General features: G+C 37.7%; 1 protein-coding gene across 1 annotated transcript in view; it reads right to left on the bottom strand.

The window, feature by feature from the left end:
• The window catches only part of SLC2A13 (solute carrier family 2 member 13), a 158,221-nt gene that overhangs the window by 70,130 nt on the left and 61,772 nt on the right, over positions 1-26,319 (bottom strand). The window contains exon 4 of the mRNA XM_048068473.2: positions 16,813-16,921. Within this exon, the coding sequence (XP_047924430.1) occupies positions 16,813-16,921 (109 nt within the window). The remainder of the gene's footprint in view (positions 1-16,812; positions 16,922-26,319) is intronic.

Genomic DNA, 26,319 nt, shown 5'->3' with positions numbered 1-26,319 from the left:
AATTAGTTTAATTTGCTTAGACATACAAGGATTCCTGCATTTACCATATCTAACATATATTCTGTAAATAAATTTTATTTGTAAACACTGTGGGCAGTTAAATACATAAAGCACCTTTATCAGTATCAACAATATGTAAGCTATGAATGCTTTGCATGTTTATGTTTTTACCCATGCATTGCAAAAATAAAGTTGATTCAATCTACATACTTTAGAATAATAGCTTATTTTAAAACTGCCATATCTTCATCCTTTCTCTGCCCAGAAGTAGTCCATGTACTTTTAATTTATCTTTAACCTAAAATTTCTTATCAGTTTCTAGAACTTCTAGAATTGCCCAGAGATAGGAACAGCCCGCAGACTTTAGATACATAACTTATATTTTTGTGGATACAAAGGAACTAACACAATTATAACATTTATCTGTTGATAGATTTATTATATATACAAATGATAATTAATTATTCACACAATATAATTAGGTATTGTTATTTTGAGAAGAACCACGAGGTGACTGTCTCAGCACCTTCCCTCAAAAACTGGTACTGTAGGTGTCTAAGTAAAGCAGTGTAGGTGTCTAAGTAAAGGTAAGGACAAACTGGTAGGCAGTCCACTCTTAAAAGTGGAAAACACAGTGCCACTATGAAGTTTCAGTGCTGATCTTGTTGTTCTGCTATTTTAAGGAGAGAAACTAATATAAGCATCATGCTTTGCTCCCGTTCTCCCCTTTTCACTCATCTCTTCTCAAAATACCTCTAATTTCACATAGGGAAAGAGTTAAAACCCCTTATAGAGGGGTTTTTGCCTGCCCATTCCCTTCCACAAATACAGGTTTTGCTGTGTTACAGCACAAGCAAGATTATACCAGGCAGCAATCTACTTTTTCCTTTCATGAAATACATGCGTGTTTAAAATCTTGCATATAACCATTTATTTAGACAGAGAAAATAGTTGATACCTTGAATTTTCCAGAAAGCTAACTGATATGTTAAAACAGCCAAGCCATGTCATATTGCTTTACTTGATTGTTAATTAGTGTAATGAACACTGAAACCCCGCTAGATAGGATGAAGTTGTGACTCAGAGCAACAGATGTGGTTCTGATCTCAAGTCCCCGGGGAGTGCCTGTGACAGTGAGCGTGGCAGTCAGCCTGAAGAGCAGTACCACGGAGGAAGGAATTTCTGCCATGAAGGAAGAAATTAGTCCTTGAATGGCAGTTAATTTGTTCCAGACAAAGAATTTTTTCTGTTAGGAAAGGAAAATGTCTTTTACGAAACCAGAATAAATCCCCAAACAGGCACATTATTTCAACTCTGTGGAAAACGTCTAGCTCAGAAAGACAACAAACATCAGCTGCCAATACCCTCCTCATAACTATATTTAGATACAACAAAAATAAGCTAATATACAGAACCTAAGACATACTTACATCATTTAAAATGTTAAAACGTGGATGCTAAATTTACTCCTAGTGCTTCCATACATGACGGTCTACCATGCAGCAAAGCATGGGATCGCTACAAGATAATGTTGTTAGCAAAAGCCAAAACCTGGTTTGCAGAAAAGACGACGGACAGATCAGCTTTGATACTGCAAGATGAAAGAGGGACCTCAGAGCTGCCCAGCTAAGGCAGTCGTCCTGCACCAGTCACCCTGACTGACCCTGCACGTACCGCTTCCAATGCTGGAAGGCCCATAGAGACCAAGAGCTTTACTGGAGCTGACCCACAATTTCTTCCAAGCTTCAAACGAGCCCAAACGAGCCTCACGGCTGAGTTAGAGAAGCTAAAAAATATGAAATCTTATCACCACGTGAATACTGGTACACACTACAAACACATCACAGGAAGCTAAAAGCTGTCATCTTACAGAAGTGCAGTAAGCTACTAGTTTTAGTTAGAAAATGTGCTTAAAAATGCTTGCAAGTGTATGTATATACTAGTGTGGCTACCTGAGAAAGAAGTTTTATAACAGCATCTTTCCTTCTCTTTAGCACAGCCATTTGCTCCACTGCATTCTCAAAAGACAAAGCTGAAATGTTGCCACAAATGACTCAGAGCTACTTGTTCAGCTTTCATAAGGCAAAAACCTCAACATGGCTCACGTTCTGTGGAGAGGAAGGGCAAGCGAGCTAGGCCTCTAAGAAGGGAATTCATTTCTCTTTCCAACAGACACTTTCCAGTACCTTTTCAAGCACCTCAACTAAAATGTTTTTCTTCTCTCTTTCTGTATTTCTTTTTTTCACCCTTGTTCTCTACTGTTGGGTCCTTCTCTAGCGTAGTTCAGTCTCCCTTTCACACCAATTGCTTCCAGTAGTGTATTACACTATGAAGAGAACGGAGATTTCCAAAGCTGGGCAGGAGTCCACCATCTCAAACTGCTCACCTATACCTATCGTCTGGTTAATAAGCATTTCTAAACCGAAGGGTTTCCATAGATGGCGGCATCATGTACGGCCAAGCCAGGAAAAGTCACTGCAGTTGCTCAAGCACAACTGAAGACAGCATTGGACAGCAAAAGCTTTTGCAGAGATGCTCAAAGAGTCAATCAGACCAGACTTTTTAGAGAAAGGGACTATTCTCAGGTGACAAGTGATAGGACATGAGGAAATGGGCTCAAGTTGCACCAGGCGAGGTCCAGATTGGACATTAGGAAGAATTTCTTCACGGAGAGGACGGTCAAGCATTGGAATGGGCTGCTGTGGGAAGTGGTGGAGTCCCCATCCCTGGAGGTATTTAAAAGACATATGGACATGGCTCTCAGGGACATGGGTTAGTGATGGGACTCGGTAGGTCACATTGATGGTTGGACTTGAGGATCTTGAAGGCCTTTTCCAGCCTCAATGATTCTATGATTCTATGAAACCGACCATACGAGAATTAAAATTATTTTATAGCTAGTTTAAGTTAATAAATGTCATAAATCAGCAAACAAACAGTGAGATCCAAACGCCTGTGGAGACCTGACCAGTATCTTGCAGAGCTTGTGTTCCAGATCTCAGTACACTCAATCATATTATATATACACGTTACCACGAGAACGTCCAGTTTCTGCCTCTGTTCAGAATTCTGGCAGTGCTCGAGTTCATTTTTCACAGTGTGACAAGAACCTCCCCCCAGAATTGTTCTTTGCTATAAGATATAAGCCTTCAAAGTAGGACTATATACCCTGAAAAATACAATGAATTAAACCTTGCTAATTTTACTTATTTAAAGCTCTAATAAAGCAATTGAGACAGAAAAAGAGAACGGTTTTGTATCTGACAATTTTCAAATTATAAATGCTTAAACATGATGATTATTTCTCTACCATTATATGAAACTGTATGAAAAGAAAGAATGGAAAATGACTCAGAATGAGTATGTGTTTTTCTTAAAAGCTGTCCTATTTCAATAATAAGCCGCTCTCCTTACACGCATCAGAAAAAAACATCAGCCTCTATCCTGCCTTTTATTTCCTCTGTAAACAAACAGCATATATCACACCTTGAAATAAAAATGTAAATGTGGTTATTGAATATTAAAATTAAAATGGTTGTTGAAAAATCTAAGATTTTTGGAACATGAATTTGAAAAAGGGTCATCACCAGCAAACAAACTTTACACTTCTCATTCTTTTAAGATCCCTTTTCTTCTGCTCTTGTGTGCAAATGGAAAGGAGCTGCTGATGCTGCACACTGCTATGATTTCTTTCAGTACTTTGTATCTCACTACAGCACTAAATTATGGTTGCAGTCTGGATCAGTCCCTTGTTCTCCAATCCTATTAAACGCTCAGATGTAGGATGTATGGAGATTTTAAAAGGTTACATTCAAAACTTTGCTTAAAAAATAGCTAGATTGATCCAAGTTTTACTGAGATCTTACCCGGTTCCTAACAGCCCTTGATGCAAAAGCAATGAAACAGTACTTCTGTCTGCTTCCCTCTCTTATCCACATAAAGGCAACAAGTATTTCTTTAGTACACAGACAGATCTAATTCTTCATATTAGAAAAGCCAGTAGAAAGGGTATCATTTGAGGGATTAAAGCATATGTGACAAATGTTTGTCTTTTCTCATGAGGTAGACCAGAAAAAACAGGAGGAAAGCCAGAACTTGCCTCATTTTCCACCTGACAACATGGTCATCTTTTCCATTCTGGCTCATTGAGGATATATTTGCAATGCACACAGCAACTCCACTCTGTCCTGTGTGACTTCAGACGATTTGCCTTGAAAGTAGCAAACTGAAGAAACTAATGAGAATCTAAATTTTTCCTTAGAGTTTTTCTCAATTCTTAAGAACCGAATTCATTACTCTGATGCTACACCTATGACTTAAAGACCTGAAGTTGAAAACATCAGGTCGTCAATGTATAAAGTTTAATAGCTCAAGCTTTCTCGTCTCTTTCCCCAGTCTACATAGAACAGAAATAATATAACTAAGTAGGAAATAGAGTACGGGTAAGAAAGCCCAAATCATCTTAAATGATTATTTTTGTTGTGCTTTTGTCCCCCTTCCCCTTCTTCTAGAAATTGCTTCTAAAGCACCTTCCATGCATAATCCTGACCAAAAAAAAAACATGTTTAGGTGAAAGTGGAGCCTTCAGAAAACAGAAGTCTGAATCAGCAGTATGCTATTTAGGTGCTCTTCCTTTCCTTTACAAAATGTAGAGAATAATTAAACTTCTCTGTAAAATGCATGAAATTCTGCTGACAACTTAGTCTCACAACTTTTTCCTGTTTTCCAAGACATCTGTAAAACATGCCTTTGGGAGGATGCAATGTACAAGTAACTACTGAAAGGAAATAAAATATCACAAAATGATCCTGTTCTTCCTGAAAAAGTTCCGAATGCATTAACTGAAGTATTATTACCGCCCATAGGCTTGTTAGCACTCTTTAAAAACAAACAACCATGTTAAGCCATCAGAGGTGAGTCTCCCCTCCTCACCTGGAGGGGATCAGACTCACCTTGCACCCACCAGATTTCCCTCCAGCTCTGCTAACCCATGATCTTCAAAGAAACTACTGGAAACAAAGACAGGAAGGACATTTCCATTTCGTTTCTGTGTGCTGACACCCTCGCTTATGCCCTGGGCTCTCCTCATTAACACTCTCCCTGTTACGACTTATTTCCCTCACTGGCTTTACATTCTTCCTCACCACACTAAATTAAGAGTCTCTTCGGTGATTTCTTATTTTTCTTTTGATTTGGTGACTGCAGTCCATACCACACCGTCTGCATGGGCTACTTTGATCACAGTAATCTTTGTTTTGCAGACTCCTCATCTTGATTAGCCTTTAAATGTCACTTTTTCTTTTTTTTTCCTCCTTTTTTTTTTTTTAATTTATGATCCATTTCTGGACTATTTCCATTTATGGTAACTTCTTGCATTGAGCATAACCTTTCAGTGTGAATATATATATATATATATATATGTTTGTTCTGTCTCTCAACCTCTGTTGCATAGAGCATTTTGAGTAGCCTGCAGTGATTTAACTCCTATTGACAGACTCCAAAGAATCCAATTTACAGGGCTGATTTCTGTGCTCTTAAAGTAAAGGTGAATAAACAGATCTAAAGGGCATCATATCTCTTACTCTGTGTTTGAATGGTAATATATTGGTAATATATTTCACTGAGGTTTTTGTGTTGAGGTATTGGGCAGCATCTAATCAGGTGACCTTTTATAGTTTAATTTTGTGTCTTCTCAAGGTGTGTTGCGTTGTGAGCTTTGAATTCTTTCACGTGTATTATTCCTTGTTTTCGGTTTAAGTAGACACCTCATTCTTGCTAAGAATACATTTGAGTAATACATGTCCTTGTTTTCACAAGTGAGCAACCCAGGACATAAACAAGATGTTCTCCCCTTACCGTACCTTAAGGAAAACTGAATTAAATCGGTCGCTGATTGCTGTCTGATTTCCTGGTCTCAAACCCAAAGAATGGCCCTTGCTAGAGATACCAGAAACATACAGTCCAACAAAATTATGCCTACTAAACATTAGCAACTGAATAAGAAGGGAATTTTTACAAGAGAAACTGTTGAGACAGAACTGTGCTCCAGAAGCTATCTAGACAAATAATATGTTAAAACAAACAAGCAAACAAACAAAACAGTATTACTATTTAGGGAGCCTCCTCCAGCAATCGTTCATGAATGATTTATAAATAACATTGCTACTCTGACTTCATTTCATTACTTGGCTTTACAGATGAGCAGCATGAATGAGATGCATTTAACAGACTTCTCAACAGCTACACCACGTATAGACAAGAAGTAAAACAAAGCCATTTTACTCCAGGTAACTGTTTTACCATAATTGCTAATAACCCAAGCCATATGTTCCAACAAAGACTTTGCTCCCACCCATGCAGTTCATATATTTCCTCCTGTATGGTCCTGCAGTGAAGTTAATACCGACTTTGTGACATGAGAGTTATTACCAAGGCAACAGATAGAAATCAAATAGCATTATGATTTCACAAAAGGCAAAAGGAAGAGTAGAAGCCCAAAGCTGAAAAAATGGGGAAAAAAAATCTACTGAAGACAAAACTTTCAATAACAACAAAAGAAATGCTAGAAAATATCTCATTTTGAGTACATTTCTTCTTTAAATTAATACTTTATTTTCAAGTTTTCTCCAAGATGACAATCCTTCTTTAAATATGGTTTCAAAACCTGCAGAACTATAGGAACAGATTTTTATCATCTATCATTTAAAAATATATATATTAAGGCAAAACAACAACAAAAAAGTCCTAGTAGCACGATGGCTAGTTGTTTTGCAGTGTTTTAATAAAAACATCTCAACATTCTGGCCAGTCTAGCACTGAAGATTATATTAATTTTTATGAAGAGATGGGGAAGCACAGGGACAGATGTGTGCTTGTGCACATAGTCCCTGCCAATCAGATTTTATTAAAAAGAAAAAATCCTTCTAGCTAATAACCCAAGACACTAGTTGAAAAAGTAAGGAAAAAAGGGAAAAAAAAAAAAAGAGGAAAAGATTTCACATTGTAGTTCTTCAGCTCATGGAGTTAAAGGTCCAGCTTTAGGGAAGAAGTAAACAAACATGTTCAGCAACAGAGAAATCAGAAAAAAAAAAAGTATTTAAAGATTTATGAAATGGAAAAAAAAAATCCAGTGTTTCAAAACAGGCTGAAAATCTATAGTTAAGTACCCCGGACCTGCTTCCTCTGCAGTTAAAGTTTTTTTCATTGTTTTTTAAACATGAGAAAAATTATAATACAAATAATCATCAGCCTCAAGATCAAGACTGAGGCTTGGCAAGATCGAGCGCTTAGCAGTCTAAGATTTTTTTATTATTATTTGTTAAGTTTGTTTAGGTTTCTTTTTTTTTTTTTTATAATACGTGTATAGCTTAAGAGACTTATTGGGAGAGAGGTAGGTTGTAAAAATTTAAGACAAAGGAAACATTTTTTAAACATGAACTTACATTTACCTTCTATTACAACATAGCTGCTAATTCAAACACCAAAAAAAGAGAAATGTTATTTCTAATACAACAGTAGAGAATGTATCACTTTAAGCAGTTAGAAATGATGAATATTTCCTACTTTGCCTAAGACACTCTCAGTGTAATACCTCTAATATCTCCAAGAACTAAACCATGTTCTGATAATCATTCCAGATTTTACTTTTCTTAATTTCATCCCATTATACAACATCTTGAACTACTTCCCTGATCTTTCTGTTACTCGTCCCTTGAAAACTTGTATGTCTGAATTACTCATTCTTTGATCTCCACGACTTAGGACAAGGACGCATCCTTAAAAGCCATCTCCCAAAAGCCTTGACTAGTTAAATTGGCAAAGCAAGCGGCTTCTTAAATAAGACGAACATCTTACAGCTTTCATCTAGTTAACAACTCCATCACGATTCGCTGGTTTGTTTTGCATCTTTTTTCTTCCCTTTAATGGCTTAAAGGTGCGGTTTTTCTTTCCTATTTCAAAAGGAATGAAAACACGAAATGCACACGAAGTAGCACGAGTGGTGAGAGGCTCCCACCAGAGAGGGAGCCTTGCAGCCCCGTGCAGGGCGCTGCCCAAATAGCCCAAGCCACAGGTTTCTCCTTGCTTGCTTTACAGCGAATGGTAAAATCTATACTTACAAACTGACTCAGCCTAGTTTCTCACCGCCACACAAGGTCAGCACAACAGGAGACGGAAGATTCGTATTCTGTTCAATGTTATTTTTAATTTGAAACTGAGTGGAGTGTGGTTTCGGTGCTATCAACGCTGCCTCACGGGTGACTTTTTTTGTTGCTGTTTAATACAGATTTACTGTCTGACTGGTATCCTAAGTAAACTCTCACAGTTATTTCAGCTGATAAATTACTGCCTTTAGAGCTAAACCATTAAACCCTTAAGCTGCTGAGATGTGCACGTAGTCGTACTCACACAGCGTGGGGTGACACAGGCCATCTCCAGCAAAGGACACTCAAGAATAATCCAAAAAAGCATTTTACTCTATCTATAAACAGAACTTTTAAAGCACAGGAGTCACCTTCTGACACAAAAGGTGATACACACACTTCAGCAATATCATGACAGACTTACAAAATTTCAAGTTTACTGAACTGCCTTCCTGAAACAGGGTTTTTCTTTCTTTTCCTCTCCTTCTGGAAGCCAGGCCCTCCTCCAGGTACTGGCAGGGTGCTCAAGTCATGTTCCAGATCTGAAGTAGGAGGCAGCACAAGCTCTTCCCCCCATCCCAGCATCCTCTCACTCTAGCAGAGAGTTAATTTTATTCTCAGACCTGCTGCAGTTTTCCTTAGCTGGCTGGCTTGTTGTTTATTTGCTTGTTTTTTAATTCCTGGGCACAGCTCTTGGCATCCTGTCACCAACACATCCGTGTTTCAGCTCCTTCCTATCAGGTTGGCTCCCCTGACAAGGCAGAAGCAGAGACGACTTCAGGGCAGGGGGTAGAGAAACGATGGTGGGGCTTCTCCTGGAGAAGCTCAAGGAGAAAAAAAAAACCAAACACCTAGTTCCAGGGCTTGGAAAACTTGTAACATAGTCTTTTTTTTTTTTTTTTTTTTTTTAATGCAAGAATCCAGTGTCTGATAAGGACAAGATGGTGAGTATCAGGTGTTTGAAGCTCCCTCTTTAATGTTTATATATATATATATATGCTTATTTAATATATATTTTCAATGTTTCCTTTATTTAAAAGGAAACAAGCTCAGCTGTGATAATAGTACATTGCTATGTGGTTGCTGAACGTGCAAACCTTTTAAAACGCCAGAGTTAGGGCTTCATTTTCCTTCAACTACTATGAAACTGGTACAGGCTGCTTCCATAAACACTGATTTGGAACATTTTACACTGAGCGATATGAAATTTCTTTATTAGCTACAATTTTTCCTCTGAAGACCTATTATAAATGAATTATTTCTGTACAGCATGTAAAACAGAGGCATTTGGTATAACAGGACAGTCACCTTCCCTAGAGTGCTAGGCCAGACTTGAACGTTTTTATTCCAAAACTATCTAAAAAGCAGCTAGATACTATGCCAGTCATTTTCTAAAGATGCATCTCATTTCTTCACTGAAGTTTTTTACATTATGAGTTTGCATGCAGTACTATATAAAGCATCTTTCAATATGAAGAAAGGATAGCCTGGTCAAAGGAAGGGTCACTTCTCAAAAATCAAAATAAAAATAAATGTAAATATTTATCAAAACTCTATAAAACATTTAGAGGGTTATTATCCAAAATAGCAAGTGAGCCTGCAATATAAGCTGTCTTTTGTTTTTATTAAACACCTCCTAAAGCCTAAGGGGAAAATGCTAAATTTAAGAGAAAGATACAAGTGAGAAATATTATTCACAAAATAATATTGAAAGGTAAAAAACTGAGCAAGTAGAAGCTTACTGTTCTGGAGTCAGAGACAGCTAGACTTGTCAATTGCCAGAACTTCTCAAAAATGTCTTGACAACATTACAAAGTCTATGTTTTAAAAACATTAATGTAATTGCCCCTCTCTTCTGTAAGATTTAGATCACTGTTGGGTCTAAGAGATCAACTGAGTAAGGAAGTTACTGGTCATGCAAAAAAAAAAGGTTACATGGCAAACTGCTTGAAAATTACTGTCACCCAATTTAAATCTAAATGGAGACCACAATAAAAGATATATTGGTCTTTAATAAACACCGTGCAACTTGGATGATATTTTAACATTGTTTAAGCTTTTTTTTTTTTTTAAGTATGCTACTTTATGGATTTTGTTTTAAAATGCACAACCAGAGAACACAATAAGAAATTTATACAGCCTTAAAATCAATGCTTAGCTACAAGCCATAAGAAAAACGTGACCTGCTGTTGTATTTTTCCAGTACAACCTCTGTTTACAGATGCCGACAATTTTCCAATACAAAAATCAACAGTCAACGGCCTAGCAAAGTCTCATTTCAATAACCAATTTATTAATTTTAAATCTGGTGTAGTTTATAAATAAATTACTTGTTAAATTAGAAATCTGTCTGTGGTTGCTGAAGCTCAAGGAGAAAAGCAGGTTGCTACTACTTTTGCTGTAATTCATGAAACATCCTATATAAGTACCATTTGACAAGACACTTTTCAATGATCTCCAACCAAAATACCAAGGGTTTATCTGCAGCCTCTGTCCTATCCTACCTACTCAGTATTTTATTTTAAAAAAAGTAGTTTAAGAACTGGAATTTTTTTCAGAGTTTCTCCGTCTTGACTTTCCTAATACCTCTGAGGGTTAAATCACATTGCTGTCCAGGCAGCTGTCCCCAGGGGCAGCAGCACAGGGAGCAAGCTCCTGCTGGGGCATGATGCTAGAGAGAAGTGACTAGTGCCTGGGGCTCACTGCAGCTATCGGGGGCCGAGGTTTACAGCTCCTTGCAGGTCTGAGCTCTGTAATTGCTTCACAATAAACCTGGCTATTAAAACTGCCGGGAAATGTTCTTTGACTCCATTAAACTCCTCACTAGCATCCATTACACTTCAGAAGTATCCTGGCTTCTTTCCAGTCTCACTCCTTTTCTCTCGCTCCCTCATTTACATTCAGTATGGTATTCCTTCACTTTTCATGTTAATTGTTTTTAATATTCTTAACTTATCTTCAAACCTTCAATTTCCGCTTGTTATATAACCTCCTCTTGTCCTCTTTTGTCTTCTCCTTTCTTTTCTCCAGCTTCTTCTTCTCTCTCATTACTCTGAGCTTTTTCCCTTCTCCATGTAGCATTTTCTTCCACTCCCTATTTCTTGCCAGCTGGAAGAAGTTGCTTTTTTTTTTTTTTATCATCTCTTTTTTTTGTTGTTGTTCTTTTGTTTGCTTGCACAGATTAGGGGGGGGAAAAAAAAAAAAAAAGCCTGGTAAAGCTCAAAAGCATCTGTGGACCAAATCCAGACATGAATAAATTTTACATGTGGATTCACTTAACTTCTAGGAGATGCAAAGATATCTTAATAAATCATCATTTTATTGACTTGGAAAAACAGATCACATACACCAGCAAAAACACATGCTTAAATGTTAATAAAAATGCTGAAGGCCATAAACTCTCCCCATTGATACATTAAACCACGTTCCTGCTACAGAAAGCTTTCCTAACACAATGTGAAAAGACAATAGCAAATGACTAAATTAACATCACATCAAGCTTACTGTCTCAACTGCAGAACAAATTATTTTGTTTGGCTTTCATCAAGTCCACTTTTCTTAAAGTTTGGTGAGAAAAGAATTAATTAAGATGATACAGCTGTCTCTTATCTCAGACGGAGAGTCTTGAGGGCACAGGCAGCCTGCGTGAAAGTACATCGGTTAGCCCAAAAAAAGCACAAACTCCAGCACAGGCGACTATACCTACATGCCGTTCTGACAAGACAATACTGAACTGTCTCCAATTATGGCTAAATTACCACTTAGCATTCAAGATAACTCAGGATTTTTCCAGAAAGCTTTCTTGCCTGTGACTTTTTTTTTTTCTTGACTGCAATAAAGCTGCACTGTATCAGAAATGTTTGCAGAAGTCACAATCCTGCTGGGATTTGAGAATATAGCTCAAACACTGATGTACTCTATTGATGGTTTTCACCAGACAATCTGAAATAGCCAGATCCTTCAAGTCCTCTCTCTTTCCCACTCCAAAAGAAACGATCTTCTGCCTTTTTGATTATTATTATTATTTTTGCAAGATGGAATTAATGGGAAATCTGAGCTTACAGTTTTACCATAAAATGACCCTCTTCTCCCATGTTTTAACTACAGATCACAGTGGGCTTGAAAATACCTGCATGCCACTGTTTCAACACAATTCTCGGATAGGTTACTATCAAATAGCTAACTTGCTATCCTGGAACAGAACTTCCTTCCCAGAGCCCTTTTCAGTATACAGGCAGATTTGTCAATCTAGGCTTGAAAGAGTGAGTTTCTGTTTTCAAGATGAGAAAATACCAGAATGATAAGAAAGGGAAAAGTTAAACCATTTCAGACCCGCTTGCAGCAGTGTTAGAGATGGTTGTCTAAAATTGTGTGACTTTATCTCTTACAGGTCAGTTAAACTGGCAAAAGCCAGGACAAAAAGGAAACATTTCTTCTACTTCAGGCACTCTAACAGCAGTGGTATCCTTGTTCTTAGGGGGAAAAAAAATAAAATAGAATCAAATCAATAGGTCACTGAGCTTTATTCTTTTATTGACTAAATTTATCATGCTAGAATTTGTTCCCATGAGAGACACACGCTCCTTAGCCTATTTTTACATTTTGCTTCTTTTTTCAATCCACCCCCTCGATGCAGAGGTTGCTCTGCACGCAGTCCTCACCATTTCAATAACATCTTGTTCAGGACCGCGGCTCCTCACGGTTGGATCTTATGCACATACAGGGCTGCTACAATATGAAACTATTTCTGTGCAAAAACGACATCATTTTATTGCAAAACAGCATGGCAAGAGCACAGACCTCAAGAATTCTTACCACAGTTCTTCCTTTCACCATTCTCAAGGGAAATCCAGCTACACATGGACTTTGTTGCTTTCACTGGGTTCACTACTTGTACCCAATTTTTAACTAGAAAATTAACCCTTAAATATTGAAGCTCTATATTTTTGTTGTTGACTCCATGTGTTTTAGGTTTTTTTGTTTGTTTTTCCCCTGCTTTTTAGGATCTCTTCTACTCCTGGGAACACTTGGAGACTATTTTTAGACCCCTGCAAAATTTCTCTATATAACTCCCTACCTCTAGCACCCATAGTTTTCTAATTAAAATTTGTGATTTCTTAAATAGAAGAGCTATTCAGTAAAGCATAAAAAATTTGGGGAAGTATTAAATTATTCTACAACTGCTTTCTTCCTTCTATTTTCATTTCACTGTCCTGCTTTGTGATTTGATTTTTTTTTTTAAATTGAATTTTCCAGACCCACACAAACCATTCCTCTGGCCTTTCTTTCTTATGTTAAAATACAAGATATAATGAATTCTTCTGCATCAGAAATAATGGAATGCCCCAAGTCAAAAGATTAGAACAAGCTGGGGCCCATTATAGGCACTGCTAGGTTAACTGGTCACAGTGCAGAAGAGTCCCATGGAAATATGTAAAGGCAAAGGGGAAAAGTGGAGGCTGCTAAATTCTCTGCAAGGGAAAGGTAGGCAAAGACAAGTCAGAGTTATCAGCCCCTTCTCTTGCAGCCTACAAAGGGGTATAGCAAGAAAAGAGGATTCTCAGCAGCACCAAAAACTTAAGCGAACAATAACCATCAAAACAATTTTTGTGATCAACACATTTTGGTAAGTGAGCTTGCAAAACCAGTGAAGTCCGCACACTCCTACAACATCCATTTTCCTGCTGCTACAAAACAGCAATCCCAGAATGACAGAACCAACTGTTACGGTGAGGAAAACAGTGCTTAGAGAGTTAATACAACCTGACAGTTCCATAAGGTACCATTTAATTACTGCATTAAAAACCAATCATCAACTTCTATGCAAGCAAACCATCGATAGCAGATTACTTATACTTGAAAATCTCCTTTCACAGGAGTATGTTTATCTTGCATACCTGATAACCAAAAATATATTGGATTATTTAAAAATACTGGATAATTCGAATGGTTTACAGGACAGTCCTTTAACAACAGTGCCTTCACGTGTTTATTATAGGCTTTTTCTTATTTTGAAGTTAAGATTCAGCTATGTTTTATAATTGCAATTCTGTCCTCCTACACATTCGAGAGCGAATTAGGTCAATTCCAAACTATTTGTAGAACCTCCTACAGAGAAAGTAGTTTGAGATTTTACAACATATGAAGGTTAAAATAAGCAGAGTCAACCTACTGGTGTCATAAGACTTGTGAACTGTCAATTTTTGTTTCTAGCCTAATAAAGATCCCTAAAGTAGTAAGAATCAAAACATGAGAATGACTGTCCTTGGCCAGAGGTTGCATCCACATCATGTTTACTAATACTTTAACAATGTTTATTATATCAGGTTCCCTAATTACCTTCTAAACTTATTTCTACTTTTGGCATCTGTAACATCCTGTGGCAATGAGTTCCACTATATAATTATGCGCTGCATGAAAAAATGTTTCCTTCTGTTTATTTTAAGCCAACTGCTGGGTAAGGACCAGGAGTCTACAAAACTATGTTACAAGGAATAATGAATAACTATACCCTCCCCATCTTCTGCACAGCATTAGTAGTTTTATATATCATGCATTTCTTCTGAGCTTCTTTTCCAGGCTGCAGACTCCTAACCATCCTGTTCAAATACAGGATCTCTCTCTCCACATACAACCAGGTTTATCAATATTTAAAAAAACGACATTGACAACTGTTTGTACTATTCCAGCCTGGTCATGGATATCATCGTGGTGTTTGTACAGAGCTATATTCAGCTTCAAGATCTCTAGCCAGTTCCCTCCTGTAAGCATTATTGGACAGTATTAAAAAGTTAACGCTTTTGCCATTTTATTAATATGTTATTTTGTATCATCTTCCCACAACTGTTCATTTTCACAGATTTGAGGATTTTAATCTTCTGAATCGTGTATGAGTACAAGCTGATTTTTGCTGGTTAGCCCCTTTCACTGACTTAAAAATACTGCATAGCAAAGACTCCCACATAGATCCCTGCAGGATCCTACTCCTGACTTTCCTTCATTGTGATAACTGATATTTTATTCTTATCCTTATTTCTTAGCTTTGTTTCTTAACCCAAGACTTCTCTCTTACTTTTTTGACCAACTGGTTTCTTCAACAAACTCTGGCAAGATGGGCTAGGATAGTCAGTTCGTATGGTATAGTCCTCACGTGCCCACCAACTCCTATCCAACAGACTTGCAGGTTACAGTCAGTCTACAGCAATCATGTTGGCTCTTTATTATTTTACTTTCCCTATGTACATATTTTTTGTATTTACAAACACATCTTCTCCTTTGATTTTATGACAATTTTAATTTTGATATAGACAGAAATAAAACTTTCTGGACTGCAGCTTCACACAGAGTAAGCTACATTTCCAAATTCTTTTTGACTATGTATTTGAAGTAGTCCAGACTTGTTGTACGCTGATTATTCCAGGCAATTTGTTATAATTCATTTTAATCAGCTTATTCTAAAATTTCTTCCCCTAACACTTCAATTTGAAGCAGACCTTCTGCAAGCTCTAGCGCGTAAGCTCCGTAAGCTCCAGTGTGGGAACTTTGATATACCTTCCATAATTAACACAGATGCAAAAGGAGTCTTTAAGATTTGCTGCTGCAGATTTATCTTCTGCTACTGTTCTCACAGAGCCTTGATCCGTACTGGGCCTTGAAACCCTCTCTTGGTTCTGATGAGCCTGAAGATCTCCTCAAAGCTCTTTCTGTGCCTGTCTTCTGTTTTTCACATGTAACTCAGCAGCTATTCATTTGCCTGTTTTCCACATTGGGTTACAATTTCTACTGTATAAAGTCCCTCTTTATAAAGTGTGTTACAGATTTCCCTTATTTGCAGTTTAACAATACTGTATTTTTTCCCACTTATGATAGATGGTAGATATTTATTCTCATATTTAATATGGTAACTCTTGATACCACTAAAAGCTTTATGATTTTAGCTGTTCCTTTTAACTGTTTCCTAACTAGCTTCCTCATTTAGCTGTAGTTCTCTCCATAAGATATTACTGCAATGTATTTTACATTTGCTCTTAAACCGATATGGAAATCATTTGTTATGGCTACTTTTGTAGGATAGCTCAACAGTAATTTCATCTTGAACTAGGTCTTGTGCACTGCACATTTATCGAAAGCTACTCCTCATGTGAGCTGACAGCTTATCAGAAAACCCAATATATTCTTCTTCACCTCTACATTTGCTGAGTCTTCATACACGAAATAGAACATATAATAATGGCAAATGCTTCTTGCCTCAGCATCTTACCTCCTTTAGCACTTCACAGTAATTTTCCATCCCATTTAAATGGTCAACAGTCTAGCCCTCACAGTATTTTGATCTATTTGCACACAAATTCGAGCCATAAGAGTACTTTCTTATCTACGCTTGCGTAGCTTTAACCATAAACCTTAACATATAATATAACGTCTCTCAGTAGTTTGCACTGTCATCTCTATATAAATGTTTATCCTTATACTGGCATCTTCTCGTACCAATTTTCTGAGATACCAAATATACCAATATCCAGATTTAAAACCAGCATGTCAGCTCTCACACTCAATTTTACACATTTCAAAATTTGTCGAGAAGTCCATCTACAACTGCTATTGGTCTAATTGACTTTTAAAAAGTATTTTAAAAGTATTTTTAAAAGAGAAGCAAGCAGTAAATACATACATGACGGTGTTAATCCCTGACAGCTGTTGAAACATCTGCAGACCACAACCCACAATTAAGGCTCTTCGAGTTGGAGGGTATGTTAGCATTCTGCAGATCACAGGTCCAGCTTCAAAAACAAACAAACAAAACAAAACAAAACAAAAAAGAATACGTAACAGTTCTTAAGTGATCTCTGTCAAGACAATGTTCCCAGGCACAACAGGTTTCGCACCTTAGCTTCAAACAAGTTTGGGCTATTTCACTTATTTTTGAACAACTTTTTCAGTTCAGTTCTGCTTTTCCATGCTGTACTACATAAGATGATTTTCATGAAGCTCAAGCAAAAAAAATGAAACAATTTTTGGACACAACATACAGTGTAATTGATGGTAGATGCACAGCTCCCCTATATCGTAGCAACAGATTGCACATCTGCTGTAACTGAATGTACTCAAAGTCATCACAAAATATCATTTTTGTTCCTTTTCTAAAAGTTCCCACTATTACTGAAGGGTTACTTCAGAAATGCCATTACTTACTGCTCAAAGCTGAATCACACAGATAAAAATGTACTCCCAATTCCCACCAATGTTCTCTCAATTTCCAAAAAACTGTTGCAAGTTTGGGTATTTTTAAGGTGTGGGATAGGTCTATGCTGCACAGCTGTAAGGCCAGTAGAGGGAGCATAAAATAATTAAACTTTACCCATACCTTTGGTAGCATTGGTATGACTCAAAAGTCAGAAAACACTTTATTACTGAAGAGAAAGCCAAACATTTGTGGCAAACAGAGAAAGTTTCTTCTCTGCAACTTTTACATTTTTAAAGTAACCTTAAAACAAACGAATACAAAAAACTATATAAAACCAGGCAAAAAAGAAATTTTTTGTCTCTACTACTTACTTGCCTTTCTTTCTGCTTAGTTTGTTGTTTGGGCCAGAACAGTTCACAAGAATATGTTCTGAGTTTTATACATTGTATCACACCTGATATACCTACCCAGAATACCTAACTAGATGACAATACATACAAGTCAAAATAGTTGCCGTCAAAACAAAAAAAAGCTTAACACAAGTTGTAACTGGAGGTGAAAATGATCTATATTTTATGGCTACACTTTTACATTTTCATCAAAGTCCTCCCTGAACGTATAGAAAATATTACATGTATTCATTCAAAATAAAAACCTATCTGTTAGGTAAGAACAAATATACATACAATGAGTTTTGATTTCAGACAAATTACATAAAATGAGTTTTGATTTTGGTCAGGTCCTGCCGTATAGGTGCAGCATGACCTCCGAAATATCTTTCTCCAAGTGAAATAAAGTTACTGATAAACAGAGCCAACCTCAAGCAAGGTAAGATATTCTCAAGCAAGATGCATGGCACGGCTGGGCAGCCAACTACATCTAAGGGTTCTGGAGTCGAAGTGGCATTTCCTTGGTAGAAGGACAACAAAACATTTGCTGCTAGCTAGGAACTGTCCACAGCTCACACATAGTCTCAGATTTCTCCTCCACTACAAGCTTTACACAGAAAAAAAATGCTAATAAATGCGTCAGCCCTCAGCTTTCCATGCTCTGCATCCCACTTGAGCCTGAGGGCTTTGGGCTTAAAAAGCTTGATCTGCAATGGATTCTGCAGCATCTGTCATGAACCCAGGCTGGTGAATGCCTATGAGACATCATCTGTTCTTACTAAACTTCCTATACAGTCCTTAATCAAGTTAAAAAATGGTCTTCATCTTCTGAAGGCCTTACACAGCTCACCTAAATCTTGACTCAACAATGATGATCGCTGAATGAGCTGGAACTCTACAGCAGGGGTTGGTAGGAAAGGAGGCAGAAGTTTCACAAGGAACTGATGCAAGGTTTTTAACAATTCCCGATCCATCAGCTATTCAATGAAAGTTACATGAAACTCTATTCACAATAAGGCATTGTACAAAACAATTAGAAAGAAGGCATTGAAATGAATAGCTCGAAATTAAAGCAGCTGTTCCCAGACAATGGCTTGCAACTCGGAGAGAGTCATGAACTCTCCGCAAAACTTAACTGCAAAAATCGGTTTGTATGGCTGAAGTGGGTCACTGCAGAAAAGTGTGAGACCGTGTATTAAAGTCTGCCTAGACCTTTCCAGCATCCAGTCACCTAAATTCGGTAAGTACTTGTGGTTTTGTTGTTGTTTTTTTTTTCAGATTTTTGACTAACTGCATCGGAACCATGATGCTAAAATCATCATATTGGTTTATGTCAGAGATTAAAAAGTTTCAGTGCAAATCTGTATCACAGCAACTGCACATATGAATAGGCATACACAAAATTAAAGGATTTTCCTTCATAAAATTCAGGTCTACAAACCAATAAACTGACTGAAAGACATAAAATAAATCATTATCTCTATATTAAAGGAGTTTTTCAAACTCAGCTAAAAACTCAAAGGACTTGGACTATAAAGTGTCTGGTTTTTGAAATAGAAAGGCTTGAAACTTTTTCTTTAAAATATCTAGCCTTAAGACTATCTGTACTATTTTTGCATTTTCCTATCTTCAATCCCGCCATCCATCTCGTGCTGTGCTCACGTACTACAGCCATCTTAAAACTAAGCAACTGTAGGCAAATCATGGTTGTTCCCAACAGAGGATGCTTCTAAACTGAAGGATGAAAAAGAAGTTTTCAGAATGAAGCACGTTTTTCTACTGAAAATACTTCTTTTGAAAACTAAAACTGTAGTTCAATAGTTTCTGATAACTGTTACATTTCCCCTTATTTATTACAATAGACTAAAATAGCACAAAGCAACAAAATAGAGAAATTAAAGAATGGAACAACTTAGCTTTGCACAGAACTAAAGGGAAACAGATGATGCAAAAGATGCATCACCAAAAAAAAAAGGTAATTTTTACAGTGGAAAAAATAGATATTTATCTCCAAAAGTCAGTATTTTTTGTTCATGCTGTTGTCTTCTCCTTAGCTAGGAGATTTAGGAACATTCCTGCACTTGAACTTGAGAAACCACTGAGGTGTTTGTTTTTCTCCTTCTAAACCATGAATAAAAATGAAGTCAAAAGAATGAGACCTACTAATGTCATCATTAATTTAATGAGACTAGATTTGCTTTTTTGTACTGTGGCTTCAGATAATTACTTTATCTGAAGTAAATTTCCTTACTGCATATGTTTACAAGGGTTCAAAATACGCTCTAGTAAAAGGCAGCTGAAGCTTGCTCCAGTGAAAGTGCAAAACGGCAGCAACTGATAGAGAACAATGGGAAAATTGGGATACTGCTGGTGTAGGAGGTGATGCTACATGAACGATTGCTGTGTTTGAACTGGCTTTTTCTGAGCTTGGTCTAAAATTCCTACCTAACCGGACATTCATCCTTATAAGAAAAAGAGAAGAAAAAAAACCACAAAAACGGTAAGATCTGGGAATTTGGTTTTGCATTCAAAAGAATAAAGCAAAAACCCAATGGTGATCTCTTTGCTTACACTGAGATAAACCAAGATGGGGAGAAGCTGTTCTTGTCAAATTATTCTGCACTCTGAGGGCGAGGGATGCTTTCCAAATGTCAAACTGTGTTAGTTACCTGAAGCTTTTAACACCAGCTTCTTATATTTTAGCTGGTCTTCTTGTTATTAGGTATAACCCATAAGTCAGCTTGGTTCAGACGTTCTGAATCACCGGGGAAGGCTTTTTGGTTTTCATCTGTAGGGAAAAGGGGTAGTGTGGAGTCCACAGGAGTTTGGGCATGATCTACTGCCAACTACATAATCTAGAGACTTTTCAAAAACAACAAAACAAACAAGCCCTAGTTGTAAGAGGAATTTAAATAATGAAAGCTAAAAAGCAGAAGAATGGATACTAATGATTTCTCAGCATCTCCTCCTGAAAATATGCTACATATAATTCCAGGGGAAAAACAAAATACTGTAGATAGACATAAAGCCAACCTAAAAATCCCCCAGCAAATGCAAGCAGGCATCTGGTGCCTGGAAACCCTGTGATCCCCCAGCCCCTCAACTTATTAGTACAGTACTTGGCAAAATTCCACATCCAGGAAACTATGACGAGAGACTGGGCTGCGCCAAAGCCATTTACAGGTTTGAACACCCTTTTGCCAAGTAATCGAGGTGACAGCTTGTAGCAACAGCTTAAAGCTACCTAGGGCTCCTGCCGGCATTTTGTGTTCTTGCTGTAGAGGAGTGTTTCCGAAAAAGCAGGCTTACCAAGCACTAAGAGTCACTCACCGGTTTAGCATCAGTTAAGCTCACCCTACAAAACTAGTTTTGCAAACCTTTTCTCATCCTAAAGTTAATCAGTACCTTCTATTCCTTCCAGACATACCTTCAAAGAACTGGTCTACAGACAGAAATGGGGCAAAGGAAGACGTCAGGCTGGTGATGTGGATAGCAGACCACTGATGTAGGAACCACTCCTCTTGTTTGGCCTTTCCTTACAGAAAGGCAGCTTCCAGCCCTGCTATCTCTGCATCATCTGGAAAAAAATCCTCTGCTTAAGACCCAGAGCTAGCTACGATTTTCTGCACGGGTGGGATATACTAAACCAAACACTCTTCCCCTTCACTAGCCTATTATTATTTCTAAAAGTATCAACTTCATTCACTTTTCCCTTTTGTAAAATTTACCAAATTAGGCAACAGCTTACATAGTTTTGAGATCAAAACTGCATTATTTATCCTGAACAGATAAAAAACAATTTTACCCACAAACCAAGCTCTTCCCCACTTTTTCACAACGTTTCTACTAGCATCAGAAGAATAACTTACAGCAGCAGAGGAAGCTTCCTAGCTCATACAGTTCTCTGTTCCTTTGAGAAAACTGAAAAGGTTGCTTGTTTGAGTCTTTTTTATGTCAGTCACCCATCAGCCAAGAATGAGAAAAGATTGCCAGCTTGTCTAACATCTGTTTCTTAGGATTTTTAGGTTTTCCACAGCGAAAACATTCAATGGCATAACAAGAGAGCCTGCTCTAATAGAAAATAAAAGTACATTAGACACAATCTTTTCAGTTCTAAAGTTAAGGAATGCAAGGAGTTTTTCCATGTTTATTTGAATTGAAAGAGGTTTTTTCCTTGCTCAGGAAACTTAGATTTCAAATAAATGGTCCCTCCAAATTATGTTTTTAATCCATACAGAAACACTCAGAACAAAGATTTTTTTTTTCCTTTTTGTTTTGACAAGAAGTTGTGTTAGTCTTCTGCAAATCATGAAAACAAAGCAATTTTCTTCTATTTGTAAAAGGAAGAAAAAAAAATCTTTCCCTTGATAACACATTCTTTGACATAAAGCTCTAGTGATGGAAAATCTATATGACTGAGTGCTCGCACAAAGAAAGCAGCAGTTAAGAATGCCTTTGAATAGGACAAGAAGCAGTCAAAAGTTGGGAACCAAAAAAAAAAGTGCATTTTGCCTCTGTATTACACGTTCTTTATGAAAAACAGATTCCACTTTAATGAAGTCCTTTCAAACTGGAGAAGCCATGGCAAAGCAGGTAACAGCACAATTTACGTGATGCCAATGGGAGCTGAGAGAAGTGCTCACGATGACTGAAGAGAGGCGCTGACCTAGGAGCTGGACCGCAGCCTGGTACTGTCAAAACCTGTGGAGCAGGGCAGCGAGATGGGGGTTTACCTGTTTATTTGGTAGGAAAACTGGGGTAGGGACAGAGAAAAGCAAGGGTCACGTTACGGTTTGCTTCTGTCATGGTAAGTAACTCAGAAACAAAGCAGTAGGCATTAAGGCCGACTTGGACATACCCACAGCCTGCACTGTGGTTTTAGCAATTATTTCTTGTCATAGTCTGCTCCAGAAGTGCTTTACACAGGAAAGGGGAACACGATCCTCACAGCTGGAGAAAGCAGATGAGGAAAGATAAGACGATGTACCTAGAATTACGCAGGCACAATCGAAAGGAGCCAAGCATTTTAACAGCCTGAAGATCTGCCCACTCCACACTCGCATCACCTAATGAATGGTAGCGCAGAGCATTTATCAATTTGGAATTGGAAAGCTTTTTTCTTTTAGTCTAAGTCAAGGAAAAACACTTAGAAGTGCAGTGAGGACAGTTTCGAGAGTGATTTATTTATTTTTTAATTAAAAAAGCACAAGAAAAGCTGATGACTCAGAGTTCCCTCTAACCTAATCAGTAATCTACTATCAAGCTGATCTTTCCAGCTGTTACTGTATTAACACTCACACTGATAGTGTATTTTGTTTCCAACACGGCACAATTCAAGCCTTACATTTTTGGCAAATTTTTCTGCCAAGATGGTAGGGTTGGTTTTTTGTTTGCTTGTTTTGTTTCATTTTGTGTTTTTTTTTTCCCTTATCCTCTATCCTTTGTTTCCAAATGAAATATTCCCATTCCCGCCCTAGGTCAGTGGTTTTAACAGTGGAAACAGATTTTCAGTCCTTGCACTCTGAACAAATTAAACACAGGGAGACACTTCCTGGAGGGAAGGAAAAAAAAGGAAATTTAGTAGAACTGGAAAAAGAATTCTGGAGCTCAATGAAAGTCTCAATGGGAACTTTTGGATATGATCTGTTGCATGCTTGTTCTTTTATTTACTTTCTTAATAGCACATTTAGTTTAGACTATCTCCTTAAAAAAGGAAAAAAAAAGGATTTATCTGTGGGATTTATCTGAAAAACTCCTGTAATATTTTTTTTCTCTTTTTAAAGTTCAGATAACATTAGAAGAGAAGAGAAGAGAAGAGAAGAGAAGAGAAGAGAAGAGAAGAGAAGAGAAGAGAAGAGAAGAGAAGAGAAGAGAAGAGAAGAGAAGAGAAGAGAAGAGAAGAGAAGAGAAGAGAAGAGAAGAGAAGAGAAGAGAAGAGAAGAGAAGAGAAGAGAAGAGAAGAGAAGAGAAGAGAAGAGAAGAGAAGAGAGCCAAGTTTTTGCTACTGCAGATTAGATCTCACTGGAGCAGCAAATCCAAACCAACCACCTGCTTAAGCATTGTCACTGGCTGAACTAGTAATAATTTGCAATTAAAAATACGGAGAACAGATAGCAATCTCTTGGGCTATGATCTTAAGAAGTATTTTTATCATGAGAACTGAAGATTATGAAAAGCTGACGTTCATGACAGTTTTCAAATCTTCCAATTTCTGGAGGATTCACATACAGCCTATGCGAATTAAATTTGAGCCACTCTGGAGTTTCAGACATAATAAAGTACTTCACAACAAAGTATGACTCTTGACAATCTCGCATCAGATATAATCATTAGCATCAATACAAAACCAGCATGGAAGCAGTTTATTTTGCACAAAAAAGACTCTACAGAGAGCCAGATTAGGAACCTTTTCTCATTTGTTTTATAATGCTGTCAGTGGTAGCAACAAATTTCATCCAGAAAGATTCTCAGACTGTTTCTAACGTACACCCACTGCACAGTAAAGTCTTCCTGGTTTCCAGAATTAACAAGATATTTCCTCTGCAAAAACTTCAGAGAATGCCTCCAAGAGCAGTTTTTGCTAAGGTCAGTGAGACTGGCAGCAAGTAGCTGGATCTATACGCAATTGTTTGGACAGCTGAAATATTTTTTGCCTGTTGATTAATAGGAGAACATACTGTGAGTCTTGCTTTCATTAAAATATTTTTTAAAAGTAATTTTGAAACCTTACGTGCAGATGTCCTGTATCATCAGCTGGGACTGAATCACCGAACAAAGGCTCATAGATAAAACAGAATTAAAGAAAATATATGATAATGCTGCACAGAACAGCAGGCAAAAGGTATCTTCTCATGTCATGATTCTGTTTTTAGGGAAAACAGAATTAATAGTATGTAACAGACATTTCAAGGTCCCTCACATACTATGGACAACATGAAACCTGAAAGCTGCTTAGCTTATACTGAGTGGAAACCCCTCTGATCATTTTCAGCATAAAGGAGACAGAATGGCATTGCCTAAATGCCATGTTTATAGTTTCCTTGTGCATATACAATACTTTAAAAGGCAGTTTTTTAAAAAGTTCTTCAAAATCCAGTGGAGTGTAAGATTATACTTGATATCTCTTCCCCACTAAAGTATGTTTTTTCCTTTAAAAAAAAAATATATATATAAGTCTAAATCATATGTAATTAGCTGTGTATATTAATGCTTGGTTGTCCTACAAGATAAAAACATGTGAGGAGAAAGACCTTCTCATTGCTCCTATGGAGCTTCACAGATCTAGTAGATAAAAAGGAAGATCATGAAGATTTTATTAAACTATTTAGAAACCTGAGGCCTATTTTTCAAAAGGATATAGGAATTCTGAGATTTCCTCATGAATTTCAGTAGGTAGGTTTTTATGCTGCTTTCATACCCTCAGCAAGTTGAAATAAAGAATAATATCCAAATGATAGATATTGTGCAGAAAATGTTTCCTCTCCTGCTCCTGTGCTGAGCTCTGTTTTAGAATTTTAAGCTGAAACTTTAAGTTTTGACTGATGTCATTTTTTTAACCTGTGTTTCTGATGCAGCAGCTTACAGCTGGCCCTAGGGCACACGGCTCCAATCACACCAGTAAAACAGAACCATTAAGAGGGGGTCCAAGCCCCAGCAGAGCTGCCTTTTCAAAGGGGACATTTAAGTGAAGGGACATTTCTCAGACATTTGCAGTGATCTGAGCCACCTCAGTTTCCACTGAAAGACATTTCTTTTTTCCCCCGCTATAGATACTCATAAAAAATATTAAAATATCAATTCTAAATTTGTCACAAGAGGATTACTCTCTCAGAAGAAAAAGTAAAAGGAGCACCAGGATTTCTCCAGCGTTAAGAGTAAAAACAAACATGCCTCGAAGTTTTACTGAGGCAGTAAGAGCAAGCACTGCATGCCGTGACTTGCAAGCCAGTGAGAACAAACGTGAGGCTCACAGGAAAACTGGGATATTTCAGAAAACATACACGTGTTGTGATGTAACTACCAGGGAGTTACCTACCCCACACTCAGCAGGTGATGCAGGAAGACTGAGTGATCTCCGAGCCCACCCAGACAAGGACAGGGTAGGGCAGAGTTTGTACTGAGAATGTTCCCCTTCAAAAGGCAGGGTGCACACACCTCTGGTTCTCCTACCTGCTACAGGACTACAACTTCCAGTTGTTGCTGGCACTGGGACAGGCTTCCCAGGGCAGTGGGCACGGCCCTGAGCGTGCCACAGTTCAAGGAGCATTTGGACAGCGCTCTCAGACACACGGTCTGATTTTGGGGCAGTCCTGTGTGGAGCCAGGAGCTGGACTCGATGATCCTTGTGGCTCCTTTCCAACTCAGGATACTCTGTGATTCTGCTGCCCAGACAGCCCACAGTACCTTATCACAGTAAAAGCAACGCAGTTTATCACAGAGCGATGTCAAATATCATTTTTCCAGAGAAGAACAAAGTGCTAAGAAAGCCATCACACATCAAAAGATCAATGTGAGGTTTTAGTTAGTGGTTACAGTACAGAGTTTCACCAGCATATTTTGACTCCCAGGACATGCAGAGATATCTCAGAAGGACACGGGTGTGGTA

Source organism: Anser cygnoides, chromosome 1 (assembly GCF_040182565.1).
Source record: "Anser cygnoides isolate HZ-2024a breed goose chromosome 1, Taihu_goose_T2T_genome, whole genome shotgun sequence".
Taxonomy (NCBI): domain Eukaryota; kingdom Metazoa; phylum Chordata; class Aves; order Anseriformes; family Anatidae; genus Anser; species Anser cygnoides.
The sequence above is the reverse complement of the archived record's forward strand: the minus strand, read 5'-3'. Positions and strand labels throughout refer to the sequence as shown.